Genomic DNA, 17,043 nt, shown 5'->3' on the forward strand with positions numbered 1-17,043 from the left:
AAGATATAGTAATCCATGTGTTTTGTTAAGTGTGAGTGAAGCAGAATGTGAGTGGACTGGGTTGTGTAGATGGCGGTAAATTCTCTGGTCTTAAAACCCATAAAAAGCCATATAGATGGCGTTTTTTATAACAAGGTTTGTGTTGTTGGCAAAGGGTTTTAAATCTAGTAGTTTGGATAGATCTTTGAAAATATTGACGTCTATGGGTAGCCTTTGCGCAGTACGTGGGGGTTCGGATCTCTGAATACCCCTAAGGATATTTTTGATCTGGTAGGAGGACATGAAACTTGTGTTATTTGGTTGTAATGTTAACATGTGATGTTGTATGCCTGTTAGATATAGCTTGATTGTGTTGTATGATAATTTGAGTTTGAGGTGGCAAAAAGGAAGCAAAACCCAACAAGGATGTCATAATGAAAGGTTGTGCGATATTGATGACAGAAATATTTTGAATAGAAGGAAAGCCCTGTCATAGGTCTTCCGGGTATGGGCGGATAGCGCTAATTGTGACAATGTCCTGCTATGTTGCATTATAGCGTCTAGTCCATGACTAGTTGGTGGAAAGGTGGAGTGGTCGTGGCTGTGCGTGCAGCTGACGGAAGTATTTGTCGAAAAGCCTGTAAATTGAAACGAGACAAATGGTCAGCAGCCGTGTTGCATACACCTGGGACATGCACACAAAACAAGAAGAAATTGTGACACGCGGCCAGCCAGGTGAGTTTCCTCAAGAACCTCATAATGGTCAGTGATTTGGATCGACCTTTGTTTATGATGTGGTACGTTGCTTGGTTGTCTGAGTAGCAACGTACTGACGAACCTGCCCATAGATGCCCCCATGTCACGGCAGCTGCCACAATGGGATATATCTCAAATAGAGCTGAAGTAGTTGGAAAAACTCTCCAGGTCCTGAACCTCTGGAGGCCAACTACCCCAAAGCCATTCATTCCCGTAAATTACCGCGAAACCTGTGGTAGACCCGCGTCTGACCAGATGGTAGCTGAAGAGTCAGACAATTCAGGGGGGAACATGCTTTTCCCATTCCAGGTGGTTAAAAGTTTCTCCACATAAGTAGGTCTGCCGTGGCCTGGGTATCCAGGGGTAACCTGTGTGCATCATGCTAAACAGTGGGAACATGTTTAGGAGTCGTGAGATGAAAGCCCGGCCTTGGGGTATAATGCGCATGGCAAAATTTAGTGACCCAAGTAGAGATTGTAATTCTTGCGGTTGCAAGTACCGAGGTGTAAGTAAAGGTTGATGTTGGTAAGAATGTTCTCTATCTTGGTGTGTGGCAGGCTGGCTTGCTGGCTGTGGCTGAGTCTAGTATGATTCCTAGGAAAGTGATAACTGTATCTGGTCCTTCGGTTTTGGTGGGGGAAACTGGGACGCCCACCTGTTTAAAAAGACTGATGGTTTCTATGAGGCTACTGGGTGGAGAAATATTCTCTTCGATCAGTAAGAAATCATCCAGTAGTGTATAACTGTAGGGCATCTGGCTACATTTAACAATAACCAGCATAGTGTTTCGGCGAATACGTCGAAAATGGCCGGACTACTTTTGAACCAAACGTTAAACGTGAGAAAAAGTAGTAGTGCCCGGCCCACTTAATGCCATGCAGGTGCCATAGTGTAGGGTGGATAGGCAATAATTTGAAAGCATGTGTTATGTCAGTCTTGCTGAGCCGTCCTCCGACACCTGCCTGCATGATAGCCGTAATGGCGTGATCTATGGTGGAGTAGTGAAGAGAAAATTCCTCAGAGGGGATAAGGGAGTTCAGACTCGGTGTGGCAGAGGTGTGAGGTGCAGACAGATCGATGATAAATCTTTGTTTGTGGGAAGATTTCCCTTTATATCCGTAAGTATTGCTTAGGGTACATTTTATTTGGACACATAGTTTTCGCCTGTGCTCTAAAGCATGTTTGAACATATATGCAATAACCTACATCCACTGTAATTACATGCACAGACATTGAAATTATTACATATTTGGGATTTCCCCAAAAACTTGATAGGACGACCCAGTTTATCTTTGGGCGTTTCCTCTGCTGAACCAGCGGAACCAGTGCCCTGTGAGGTAGTAGGTTCGTTTGCAGTGGTAGGACAAAAATTGGCAGTATGGCCATGGAGGAGCAGTATGCACGGGCCGGTGTTCTCAGACCTGCAAAGTGTCTGCAGAAAATGACTGTATCAATCTTGCTCCAGTTGGACCTTGTCCCGTACTGTGAGAATGCGCCAGACACTTTGGAAAAATCCTAGGGGATGTACTGGCAGGCTAATTATGCCGGGTAAGGCGTCACCTCTTTGGTGACAGGTGAGGCCCTGCTAGTTGCCAAGTGGCTATGAGAGGCTCTGTCTATGAGTTGGCGCGAGGGGTTATTGAGGCCACCCGTCGTAGTGGCAGGAATCGTAGGCCTCTCGGTGATAGTAAAAGAAAACAGGGGGAGGGAGTGACAGGTGAGGCCCTCTCTATAAATATTGCGAGGCGGCTAACTCACGTGTGGCCCGATGACGTTTGCCTCCGAAACTTGGAGGCAGGGTTGTTGGCCTCGCGGACCACTAAACGATAGGCAGAAATGCCAAGAAGGGAGATACCTATTTGGGCCTATACCCCTAACTTGCCAGTACTCTATGGCCTAGAAGAATGAAACGTATGTGAACTACAACGTGAGCAGGCTTACGTACCTGGTAGTATGTATAAAGTTTTGAGAATCGACAGGTATGAAAACCTGGATAAACCTAAAAAGGGATAGAGTGAGAATGGATCCCGTGAGACCTGTGTAATCTGTATAGGCTGGGATTAGGGCTTCTAGCAGTATGTGTGGGAGGTGTAAAAGTCTATGAGTAGGATAGTGACATGACTGCCCATGCTTGGTGACAAGCGTTACGCTGAGTCCGATACCTGGCAGCAGGGGATTGGCCGTGTAATGTGTATATATGGAAGGTGATCAGATGATATGCATGTCACTAAACTGATCTGGGAATGTAAGGGACTTTTTAATGTGAAAATGACAATATGCAGAATCATAAATGTTGCTGTAAAGTGACGTATGAATGTATGAACCAGAACGTGTGATTCAAAAACCCAAAGTCTTGTGAGACGTATATGCCGTGTTCTTGAATACTCGTGTTACGTCGTCTGAGTGTGTCAAGAAAAGGCCTGAGTTTGTAAATGCCATGTGAAATGACAATCTATGCAGAAAATGTTGTGACGTATGAGTGGTTGAACCAATGCGTGTGATTCAACCCGAAACCCTCTGTGGAAGGTAGGACCGTGTTCTTATATACTCGTGGTATTTCGTATGAGTATGATAAGAAATGGCCTGAATAGTTAGTGCCATGTAATCGTAGTGTACATGGTTGTAATAACATCATATCTCCATTATACTCTTAGAAAATAGGACCGTGTCCTTGAGCTTGTGGTATGTTGTACGAGCATGACAGAAAAAGGAGCCGTAATGTAGGCTAACCATAACTGTTGTATAACAGGATGTTATACTAATATATCCCAATTTAATAATATATCCTGAGCCCTCACTTAAGTATAATTTATAACACATGAATGGGGAGGATATGCTTTAAACATCATATGTATATAAAATACAGTCTGTGTGTGTGTGTATGTATAAAATAGATGAAGTATCAAGATGAAAATATATATACAGAGGTACTTAATAAAAGACTATGATTAAGCTTATTTACCAGGATAATCGCCAAGTACAGAAAATGTTATAAGGATAAATAGAAACATGGTAACATACTGTGAATACTGAATAAGGATGCATACGATTGCTACATACACGGTACATAGGTTTCCGGAAACCAGAGGGTTAATTCGCCTGTGACTTGGCCGTAAAGCGTGCGGCCGTAAAGTAAGGCCGTGAAAAATCGCGACGCCGTGGGAAGTGATCCGGGCGACGGACTTACATTTTGAAGACCTGAGGACTCAATCAACAATGAAGACCGGGTTTTTGTGCGTGGCTGGCCGGGAGGAAAGATCTGAAAGGAGTTCCTGGACACAGCTAACACCAACGAAACGCAGAGTTTTCCCGAAAGCAAGATGGCGCCGTCCGTGAACCGGAAGTGGATTCAGGATGCAGCGCTGACCTCGGACGGTATGGAGCCAGGTAAGGGGTGTCCCTTAAGTAGGTAGAAGGTGAGTCATACGCCCCTCCCACAAACACAGGCCAAAAGGCCTTAATACATATATATATAAAAATTTCAACAATTTCTGGTACTCTTTCCAAACAAATGAATCACATCCAATAATTACCAGGTGCCTCTCCGTGCGAAAATATAAACCAAAAAATTGAGAGCACTCAGTGGATTTTGTAAATCAATAATATATTAACCCCTTCAGGACGGAGTCAATAGTGCACGTTCTGATCAAAACAAAACGTAAACAAAAACTGGAATTTGCGCTATATGTCTGTTCACCCGTAGTTCCCCTCTTTCAAATTATATGCACCCACACTTATTATATATCATTTTGTTCAGGAGAAACAGGGCTTTAATTTATCATTAACTATTCATATATGGAACATAAGTCGTTATGAATAAAATTTTAAAAAAATGTGAGAAAATAAGATTTTTTTTAAAACTTGTATTTCCGTCTGACATTTTAGCTGTGAATGTCATAATACTGTTAGGTTTTACTGCACAAAAATGCACATATTTGTAATCAGCGATGTCTCACGAGTACAAAAGTACCCCCCATTAACAGGTTTTATGGTGTTTTGGAAAGTTACAGGGTCAAATATAGAACGTTCCATTTTCAAATAGAAATTTGCCAGATTGGTAATGTTACCTTTGAGACGGTATGGTAGCCCAGGAATGAGAATTACCCCCATAATGGCAGACCATTTGAAAAAGTAGACAACCAAAGGTATTGAAAGTGGGGTATGTTTAGTCTTTTTTAGTAGCCACTTAGTCACAAACACTGGCCAAAGTTAGCGTTCATATTTGTTTTTGTGTTAAAAAAGCAAAAAACTAATATTTGGCCAGTGTTTGTGACTAAGTGGCTACTAAGAAAGACTGGACATACCCCACTTGCAATACCTTGGGTTGTCTACTTTTGCAAATGCTATGCCATCATGTGGGTAATTCTCATTCCTGGGCTACCATACGCTCTCAAAGGCAACATAACCAATCTGGCAAATTTCAATGTAAAAAAAAATGAAATGCAAGCCTTATATGTGACTCTCTAACTTTCCAAAACACCATGAAACCTGTACATGGGGGGTACTGTTATTCTCGGGAGACTTCACTAAACACTAATATTAGTGTTTTAAAACAGTAAAACATATTACAACAATAATATAGTCCATAAAAGTGCAGTTCGTTTGTAAAAAATGCAGAAAACGTCACTTTTACTTAAAATATCATCGTTGTAATACAATTTACCAGTTTGCAACACTAATACTTGAGTTCAGCGAAGTCTCCCGAGTAAAACAGTACCCCCCATGTACAAGTTTTATGGTGTCTTGGAGAGTTACAGGGTAAATATAGTGCTTGCGAATTAAATTCTCTGCACTTTCTCCCTGTGTTGTCAGGTATGTCAATCAAATGTTAATTACTCAAATCACCTAATTATGTTAAAAGATTACTTAAATATACACGTAGAATTTTAATATATATGCATTTATAGGTATTTAAATTCTACGTGTATACTAATGTAATCTTTTATGTAATTATATGTATTTATCTATATATATATATATTTGCGGTTATTTGCATTTTATATATAGATATATATATATAGAAAGTGTATTTTGTTACCAATATATATATATTAATAACAAAATACAGTTAGAATGAAATTACATATGTATATATAATTTATATTAAATTTTGTTTCAATATTTTATTTATTAATTTTATTATTTTATTTATTTATTATTGTAATTATACGTATATATCTAATATATATATATATGTAGATCTATTATATATATATAATATATATACATATTATAAATATGTAACGTCATTCTAAGTGTATTTTAATACTAATATATGTACTTATATTAGTATTAAAATACACTATGTATGACGTTAAATATATATAATATGTATATATATTATATATATAATATATATACATATATTATATATATATAAATATATTTATTTTATTTTATAACCTGTCTAATATTTTTTTTTTTTACACTACCTACCAGCAGGGGGACTGTCTAATATTTTAGACAGTCCCCCTGCTGGCAGATCCACAGCCAGCTATAGGGGGCCATGTGATCGCTCTTTGAGAGCGATCACATGGCCCCCGGGGGCCTGATTTGCCGTAGGGGGGCTGCCTGGGCTCTCAGGCAGTCCTCCCGAAGCGGAGCGCCGGGTAGGTGAGTATCCCGGGCGCTCCAGGGCTCAAAGCCGTTACGGCGTTCCATGCCGCTGCAACGGCTTTAACCCCTTAAGGACACATGACATGTCTGACACGTCATGATTCCCTTTTATTCCAGAAGTTTGGTCCTTAAGGGGTTAAAGCCCACTAAATGCGGGACGGCATGGAACGCCGTAACGGCATTAACGGGTTAAATATAACGCATACAAATCAACGTTTCGACCGTCTAGAGGTCTTTATCAAACAAAACGTTAATTTGTATGCGTTATATTTACAATATTATTGATTTACAAAATCCACTGAGTGCTCTCAATTTTTTGGTTTATATATATATATATACACACACACACTACAGCACCCCTCACACTGCACCACTACACACATCACGCTCCAGATACACGCTAGATCCCTTACCCTATATGCACTCTTAATCCTCTACACACACAATCTCCTATACACAATCTGGGTCCTTTACACAGTAGATCTCCTACACACACACACTGCACCACCCACACACACTACATTCCTTGTCAGCAAACACATACAACATTCTCTAAACATACCCTCTCTACAACCCCTACACACACTACGTCACCTATACACACACACTACAGCCCGTATGCACACACTCACTACATCCCCTATAACACTATGCCCCATATACACACACTCTCTACAGCCCCTAGCCACACATATTACACCACAAACACAAATGAAATTGACCTGTTTACACAATACCACACCACACTCTACACACACGCAATCCCACAAGCAGGCTCCAAACGCATGCACCATACACTTTCCTGGCCCTTTTGTCCTCTGGTATCCCACTTGTGGAGACATCAGAGACAATTTAAAAGCAAACACAGCGCAAGCATGTTATTAAATTTGCTTGTGCTGCGCAGAACAAATTCAGGGCCTTTTTCTAATGCCAGAGCTCTTCAGCGGCGCTCTGCGTATTGAACCAACATGCTCACTTTGAGAGGGGGCGTGCTTGTCATTAGTGATGACAAAACACACCCTCTCTGGCCCCGTCCCCTTCTTAGGGGGCCGCTCTGATTGAAAAATGCCCGGGCCTAATTTTTTTCCCAGTCCGGCCCTGCCAGTATCTGCAAACCATAAAGAGTTTGAAACAAACGGACAATGCTATAAAAGTTGTCCACATAAAGGTGGTAACCTTTATTGAACAAGGGGATCAGTAGGTCCCAAACAAGTTTCCCGCTTGTCCCCAGAGAGTCAGGACACCTAGGAGGGTTCAGTTGACCATCTTTCCCCTCATATACACGAAAGGCAAATGTGTAGCCACTTTCGCTCTCGCACAGTTTGTACACTTTAATGCCATACCTAGAACGCTTTGAGGGGATATACTGTTTGAACCCTAATCTCCCTTTATATTTCATAAGGGATTCATCAATAGATACATCTTGTTGGGGAGTATAAACTTCAGAAAATCTGTTCTGAAGATGGTCTATCAGTGGGCGAATTTTATGACGCCTATCATATTGGGGGTGATCTCTGGGGTGACAGAGGGTATTGTTGTTGAAATGTAAGTATCTCAGCAGCAGCTCATATCTTGGTCTAGGCATTGTTTGGGAGTATATAGGAGTCGAACAAATTGGGTTGGTGCTCCAGTAAGAGCGGATCGATGGCTTCTTTATTATCCCCATGAGCATTGTAAGAGCCCAGAATATTTTAAGTTCAGGGACATCTGTGGGATGCCAAGCATGCTCCCTGACTGTATAGCTACCTGGATTGTTATCAATAAATTGGGTAGCGTATAAATTAGTCTGGAAAACAATTTCCTCCCAGATGGTATCCCCTAAAAATAGCTCCATATATTGTGTAGGGGAGAAGTCCACATTCACATTAGTGCCTGCGTTGGCACTAAAAGGGGGGATGTTGGGCTCAGCTGTCTGTGGAGGTACCCAGTCCTCCTCCACATTTGGCGTAGCAGGGGAAGCACAGCTTCTTTTAGCAGCTGGCTCACACACAGATGACATTAAACTAGACGTGTCGCTAAACTGACCTGGGTCAAAATCGAACGCAGTGTCAGTGGCGTCAGAGTCTGACGTCAAGAAGGCATATGCCTCCTCCAAGCTGTACATGCGCTGCATGTTTCACACTAACAGACTAAACTAACAAAATACTGAACACAATTTTTTATATATATATATTTTTTTTTTACTAAAACAGACTAAAACAGTAATCCCTAAACTAACTCCTGTTAAAAGAATCTAATGGAGATTTGGGGGAAGGAAACTGACTGACTAAGACAGACTAAGACAGTCTAAGACAGTCTAAGACACAGATTTTTTAAATAAAGTTAACCCTTAAGGGCAAAAAATAAATAAATACAGACAGTACAAATGCACTGTCTGTAACAGATCTGGCAACAATATATCATGATCTCTGTCTCTCTCGCCTCACAAAACGCTACAGAGGGGAGAGAGGCACAGATCAGTGTCAAAGTGTGTGTTTGTAACACCCACTTTGACACCAGCCAATTGTGAGCGATCGCGGATCGCTCACACGCCGCAATTGGCTGTTACTATCTGCCTGGGATGCCAGGCAGATAGTAACGATGGGATTTCGGTGGAAGTGATCTCCGATCGCTCCCGCCGCCCGTTTTCCGTTAGGACGGTTCAGGACCGTCCTCGGTCGGCAAAGCAAAAATGCAGAGGACGGTCCTGAACCGTCCTCGGTCCTGAAGGGGTTAATGTAACTGTGAAGCATGTTGGGCAACAACGTTGCAATTAAATGTGCTACATAAATAAATAATAACAGTTACTCCGCCCACTCCAGTTGTAGACTACTGGTGGAGGCAAGAACACTTCACACAATTTCCCCAGAAATTTTAGCTTTTCTAGTTATATTATATTACTATATTTATTATATATCAGTTACAGGAACAATGGAGCCCTGACAGTATGTAGGAGAGGAATCACTGTCCCAGTCATGGCAGCTATGATATATATTATAATATTAATATATTATATATTATTATATAATTATATTATATATTATTATATTATTTATTATTATATTATGTTATGTTATTATATTATTATACTGTTATTATTATATTAATTATATTATTATTATATTATATATTATTATATTAATTATATTATATTATTATTATTATTATATTGTTATTATATTATTATAATTATATTATTATATTTATTATATTATTATTATTATATTGTTATTATATTATTATATTATATTATTATTATATTATATTATTATTATATTATTATATTATTATATTATTATTATTATATTATATATCTGTTATAGGAACCATGGAGCCCTGGCTGCCTGCCTGAGGTTTCTGAATCCCTCACACAGCAGGTCAGCACTGATAGCCTGCAGCTCACACCCTGACAGCCAACCAGAGCAGCCGCTCAACTAAAAGGGGCGGGGTTCCCCTGGTCACGAGCATTTTGTTACGGGTGAAGTGGCGGTCACGTTGCTGGGAGACGGTATCTAAAGACTCCCCCGTTGTTAAGGTCGAAGGTCGCGTTCAGGGGGCGTGGTTTCTGCCTGGTAGGTCAGCTGAAGGCGTTTGAAGCTTCTGATTGGCTGAGAGGAGCCATGTTCAAACTTCCGGGAGGAGAGACTGATGGAGAAGTGAAGGAGAGAGAGAGAGAGGAGTTCGAGGGAAACATGGAGGACCTGGGATTTAAAATCGTATTCCCAGAGTCAGCCCTGCCAGGTAACCATAGCAACACATGGAGTGATAACCTGATATTAATAATTAATAACCAATTCATAGAGCATTATACATGGATACTGGGAATTAGAGTTATATCAATGGATACTGGGAATTAGAGTTATATCAATGGATACTGGGAATTAGAGTTATAACAATGGATACTGGGAATTAGAGTTATATCAATGGATAATTATACATGGATAATGGGAATTAGAGTTATAGCAATGGATACTGGGAATTAGAGTTATAGCAATGGATACTGGGAATTAGAGTTATAGTAATGGATACTGGGAATTAGAGTTATAGCAATGGATACTGGGAATTAGAGTTATAGCAATGGATACTGGGAATTGGAGTTCTAACAATGGATACTGGGAATTAGAGTTATAACAATGGATACTGGGAATTAGAGTTATATCAATGGATAATTATACATGGATAATGGGAATTAGAGTTATAGCAATGGATACTGGGAATTAGAGTTATAGCAATGGATACTGGGAATTAGAGTTATAGCAATGGATACTGGGAATTAGAGTTATAGTAATGGATACTGGGAATTAGAGTTATAGCAGTGGATACTGGGAATTAGAGTTATAGCAATGGATACTGGGAATTAGAGTTATAGCAATGGATACTGGGAATTGGAGTTCTAACAATGGATACTGGGAATTGGAGTTCTAACAATGGATACTGGGAATTAGAGTTATAGCAATGGATACTGGGAATTAGAGTTCTAACAATGGATACTGGGAATTAGAGTTATAGCAATGGATACTGGGAATTAGAGTTCTAACAATGGATACTGGGAATTAGAGTTCTAACAATGGATACTGGGAATTAGAGTTATAGCAATGGATACTGGGAATTAGAGTTCTAACAATGGATACTGGGAATTAGAGTTCTAACAATGGATACTGGGAATTAGAGTTCTAACAATGGATACTGGGAATTAGAGTTCTAACAATGGATACTGGGAATTAGAGTTCTAACAATGGATACTGGGAATTAGAGTTATAGCAATGGATACTGGGAATTGGAGTTATAGCAATGGATACTGGGAATTAGAGTTATAGCAATGGATAGTGGGAATTAGAGTTATAGTAATGGATACTGGGAATTACAGTTATATTTATGGTTAATTATACATTGATACTAGGAATTCCAGTTATATTAATATAGAATTAGACATGGATACTGGGAATTGCAGTCATATTAATGGATAATTATACATGGATACTGGGAACTACAGTTATATTCAAGGACAAAGGGGGCTGTAATGTGACGTATACATATTTAAATTCTCATTTATTGTAAAAGGGGGGGGAGGGAACAGTTTTGGCAAAAATAACGTGTGCATTATAAAAAGTAATTCAATATAAATTAATTTGTGTCTTGACTGTCAGAGTACATAAGGTGTCTAATATTTCAGTTTATTTAGAAAGTTACAATGTCACAAAATATGAATAAAATAAAATTTCAGTGTGTAACAATTTTAGAAATTGGTATTTTTTTTGTGTGTAAATATAACAGAAAACAAAACTGCCAAACAAAAGTATATATTTATATAAAGTAGACATCACAGGCTATTTTACGTAGCCATTTCACTGCCAATATCTGGCAAATATTGTAGTAAATTCAAACTTTGCTGAATGATCCTTCATAGTGACTGAGCCTGACTGTATGATGGTGAATTGTCAATGGAAAATGATCTCTAAAACCCCAAATAAATTCTTGTACTTTTTGTAGGTGATAAGACGAGCCAGCGTCAGGAACCTGTGGTCATCCTGCTGGGATGGGGAGGATGTAAAGACCGTCTTTTGGCAAAATATAGCACCATCTACCATAAGCAGGTAACTACTGCTATAGACCTATATGTATGGAATATACATTCAAAGAGTAACAAGTGTGTTGGATATTTTTCAACCAAGCGTATACATATCTGCTATTTAATAGATTCTGATTTTAGTTCACTTAAATTCAATGTCTAGAAAACCATTGTATTTGATTAATAACCAATTTCTGACATCACACTTGGGGAATGTCATGCAAACGAAAGAGCACCATAACCACTACAGCCAATTGAAGCTGCTTGAAGGACCCCAGGTAAATTATCAAGCTGTTCTTAAGTGGTTTGATTTCTTATGCTGGAAGTAGATTGTAGTGGTTATGCTGCTTGGAATGTTCCTTAAACCACTCAATGTCCAGGAGAATGAAATCTTCTCAGTGTGAGATATACTTAGTACTTGACGCTCTCCCTCTTCTGGACAGCCGTGTTTTCGTCTGCCATTTTTTGTCTGTCTCTTAAGCGCATGTCTGCTTTAGGAGCCCTGTCTTTTATGTACTCTTGCACATGCATGCAAGTATAAAATAAGGCCCTATGTGAAAACCTGCAAAGCGTGGGAATCTTCCATAGATTTTCTTGCGCATGCACTGTATAGATGTCATAGGTATCTCTTGCGCATTGTGTGAGAATTTCATATTGGCGAAATGGATATCCTACCAGTACACCTATAAATGTTGACAAGTGGATAGGTTGCTACATTTAGGGATACAAAATAACATTGTTATGGTAGTCTACGTATAAATGTATCTGATAGGGCTGGTGGAATACTTTAAAAGCCGAGGTGCCACAGAGCGCCCAGGACTTGTCTCCCTCGGGAATTATTTCACATTGGTTTGGGAACCGAACCAATAAAGAAATGAATTATTACATGGTGACATTGTTTTAATAGGAGCACAGGCTTGCATCATATGGCTCTCAGATATGTCTGTCTGTAAAATACCAATTTCGACATTTCCACTTTTCCCTTACACAATATACTGAACACATCAGGTCTTATGCTTCTCACATGGAAGTAACGCAATGCAGTTTTGCAATTTGTTCTTTCTTCAAATTGCTTAACATAGGTATAACTTCCAAGCTAATTAGCTTTAAGTTTTACAAGAAAAAATGTTTCAGCCATTTTATGGGGCTCATTTACTTAGCTGGGAATTGTTGCAAGGTTTAGGCCAAATTAGCCAAAATAAATGAGCTGCATAATATTTCCAATGTGGCAATTTTGGCCTCAAACTTGTAATTCCCATGACAATTCTTCATAATGCCCAGCTTACTGTTTAAGTGCTTATATATCCCTTTTCCTTATCCATCTTAGTGTTTCCACATATATTTTAAATAAGAATTGTAGCCCTATGTACAACTTTGCATATTGCAGAATATTACTTAGTGCATCATCGACTGTCTACCAAATCCAGTACTCCTGGGCAGATAAAGCTGGATGTGTGCCTTCAGAATTCATACGATTTATGGAACTTGTAGTTTGATTCATTAAAGGGACTCTCCACACTCCTTGCTGAATTGCCCGGCTGTCAAGCAGACAGCAGGTCCTATTACTTCTTGGTTGTTTAGCTCAGTGGAGCCTGCCTTGCAAAGACTTCTCATTGAGCAGTATTGGGAAGTATGTTATTGGAAAGCCACAGAAAGTCGGAGCGGAGTTACAAGGGGTGGACAAAGGCAAAGGCTGAGACAAGAGATCTGCAGTTTATTTTAATATTTTTATTTTTTACAGTGCAGTGACATTTTCAAAGACAGGAGTAGACCTCATTGGGGTCAGCTGCCTTCCTCTTACCCATGCTACTAAGTAGGCGTCAACTAGGCTCTCCTCCACCAGACAGAGTGGTCAGAGATGCTCATTGAGTCCTCCTCTTGATCCCCCTGCTAACAATGGAAATGTCAAGTGTTAAAACGGTCAGCAAATCTGTTACTATTCGGAAAGTCTAGTTTTCTCCTGGAACTCAGCTAATCTGCATCCAATCAGCATGGAAGTCAGGCCCCATTCTGGATCTGCAGCTTCTGCAAGCTGTTTTTAGATATACCCTTTTTGATATAAAATGCATAATTAAATGCATGCATTTATTCATTGAGGTTCATATCTACTAAATAGTGAGTTTTAGTTTTATATTTGGGCAGTGGAGTGCCCCTTTCAACTGGAAATTATGGAGAAAAAACAGAGTAATTGCACGTTTTTGTTCAAAATAGTTCAACATTTTTTTCGCTCTCTTAATAAGTTGCAATTCCTTTGTTAATTTTCCACATTACAAAATCTAGGGTATAAATTGCTTTGCTGTTTTGATGTGTATTCCAGTGTGCATAGTGTAATATTAATGAATTAATTGCACGTCTTTCACTAATTTTCAATCTTTTCTTTTACATAGGGTTGCTTTGTCATCCGATACACAGCTGCATGGAGGACCGTCTTCATCTCCGAGTCTTTTGGAGTCAGTACTCTTCGGGAACAAGCAAAGAAACTCCTCGAGCTGCTTTTTGATTATAAATTGGAAAAATGCCCTGTTATGTTCCATGTTTTCAGCAATGGTGGCTTCATGCTGTACCGCTATATTTTAGAGCTACTTCATTCTCACCGCCAGCTGAGCAAATTGCACGTTGTAGGGACTATCTTTGATAGTGCCCCAGGCAACCGCAATGTGTGCGGCTCAGTTAGAGCCCTAAACGTCATCCTTAAACCCAACACTAATGTGTTACTGCGATTCCTGGGGCTTGCCGCTTTCTGCCTTATGGTAATTGTGGCGAGGATTATCTTGTACCCACTAACCAGACTCCTCCATGAGAATCACTATGATGCCATGAAAAAGGACACTTCGCCTTGGCCACAGTTGTATCTTTACTCAAAAGCAGATCCCATCATCTCTTACCTCGATGTGGAGAGTATGATAGCTTTGCGCAGGTCTAGGCAGCTGCCGACTAAGGCGGTCGACTTTGAGAAATCTGAGCATGTTGAGCATTACCGAAGGTACCCGGAGAGGTACTCTGAGATCTGCACTTCCTTTTTGAAGGACTGTCTCGCTAAAGCCGGGGGCTCTTCTGTTCATGATTGAGCTACCTCTTTGTTAATTAATTGAACACTTGTTGAAAACCGTCAGGCCCTTAACCCCCCCCCCCCCCCCCCTCTTCTAATGGAACTTAAACCCCGGGTCGTGCAAGCATGACCAGCCACGTTATTCAGTAAAGATGGGCTGCAAACATTAGCCTGCCCCCACACCAAAGTTGGGCATGTGATTTGTGTGTTTGTCTTCACATTATCTGATTATCTGCATCGTATTAGAGAGGGTGGACCAAAAGTACTGAGTGTTCCACAGTTTTTATCAAACTGCTCAAACACAGCGGCATCTACAGAATCCACAGTGCTTCTTTAACATTTAATACTCTTGCCTTATCTAAGTTGTGTTGTCATGAGCTGCTCACCCCTTTAGCAGATAAATGGTTAATGAATTACCTGACACACACAAACCTGTGATTTGATTCTTTGTTTAGTTATTTTGGAGAAGGGGTGCTGAAATTCCCGATCCCCAGCTATTGAGGAACGACAAATCCCGTTATCCTTTTCCAGCATAAAATGAAGACTGCAAGTGGCTTGCATACTTTCACAGGAGTTGTATTTCACAAATAGCTGGGATTTGTATTTTGAAACGAAGGCTTGATTGAAACAGGAAAACTGACTAATATTTAGTTTATGTAAGAGGAATACATACAGGTACACTTTGTACAGAGCAACAGAAATCAGGTGTAGGTCAACTACTAACAATATCCTATCAAGAAAAAATAACACACACTCAGAAATATACAGCTGTAACAAACAGATGCACAGAACGGAGTATCACTGGAAAGATTAAAGTAGTCTCACATGAAATGAAAAATACTGAATAATGCTGGATATTATGATAAAAAATAGAGAATATCTAGAGCCCCTATTTAAATATAACGACCAAATCTATACATATAGTACAAAGACAGTCCAAACAAAGCTTTAATAAATCAGGTTAGATACTGTCATAGGTATATACAATAAGTATACCCAATATAGAAAGGTAAAAGGGGCAAGTGACAGATGTGTGTGTATATATATATATACACAATCTAACTCTACGACAAAAACAAAAAAATATTACAAAGAGTCAAACACATATATATCACCAGCAATATTCCTAGTAAATATATGGACAAATATAGTAATCTCAAAATGTCCATATAAACAAAAAATATTCAATAGAGGAATGTGGTGAAATATGTATAAAGAATACTCATATACAGAGGTAAAGAAGATGAAAAATGAATAATAGATATCGTGGAGCTTAGAATGCCCACGGCATATCTATAAACAGGATAGTATACAGAGCAGATAGAAGGAAACAATACATCAATGTGGGCACAGCTGTTAGAATGAATGCTGCCTAAAGACCACAATGTATCCAGTAAGTAAATATACTCAGTATCATATCCAGTTACTTATATTAGCCTCTGAGTGGTAGAGAAAAGAAATCTATCTATTAGACAGAAAACACATAGTAAGTGAAATAATTATAGTGACATAATGTGAGCAAAAAAGTGAGTCTAAAAGAGACAAATAAACGCCTTATTTGTCTATTTTTTTATCATAATATCCAGCATTATTCAGTATTTTTCATTTCATGTGAGACTACTTTAATCTTTCCAGTCATACTCCGTTCTGTGCATCTGTTTGTTACAGCTGTATATTTCTGAGTGTGTGTTATTTTTTCTTGTTTGTTTATACTATTTGGGGTTAGACCCCTGGAGTCTCCGTCATTTTGGACTCCGTCATTGATGCCTATTTATTTGGGTGTTAGTGAACAGGGGAGGCAAGCCTCTATCATATGTTTTTTAACAATATCCTATATTAACTTAAAAGAAATGATCAGTGTTTATAACTCCTGCGAGATTAGCTGTGAAATAAAATGTCGTAATTCTGAGCTTCTTTTTCCGTGGTGGGGGATCTCTTTTGAAGATAAAATATTGCAACAGTGCCATCTATTGGGTGAAAAGATAACTTTTTTTTAAAAGTAGAAATAATACGTGGGCATCGGTGCCATCTGTTGGTTATTCCATTTTGATATGGTTTTAGCAGTGCTTGTGTCTAAAATGGCAAGTTAACCACA

The 17,043-nt window shown here is 39.2% G+C and overlaps 1 protein-coding gene across 1 annotated transcript; it reads left to right on the plus strand.

Moving 5' to 3' along the window:
• Positions 1-9,922: 9,922 nt before the first annotated feature.
• TMEM53 (transmembrane protein 53) lies at positions 9,923-15,727 on the plus strand. The gene is made up of 3 exons (XM_063427173.1): positions 9,923-10,071; positions 11,821-11,924; positions 14,287-15,727. Exons 1-3 carry the CDS (start codon positions 9,951-9,953, stop codon positions 14,965-14,967), a joined length of 906 nt encoding a protein of 301 aa, XP_063283243.1. The 5' UTR covers positions 9,923-9,950; the 3' UTR covers positions 14,968-15,727.
• Positions 15,728-17,043: the final 1,316 nt, after the last annotated feature.

The sequence above is a fragment of the Pelobates fuscus genome, chromosome 7 (assembly GCF_036172605.1).
Source record: "Pelobates fuscus isolate aPelFus1 chromosome 7, aPelFus1.pri, whole genome shotgun sequence".
NCBI classification, from domain to species: Eukaryota; Metazoa; Chordata; class Amphibia; order Anura; family Pelobatidae; genus Pelobates; species Pelobates fuscus.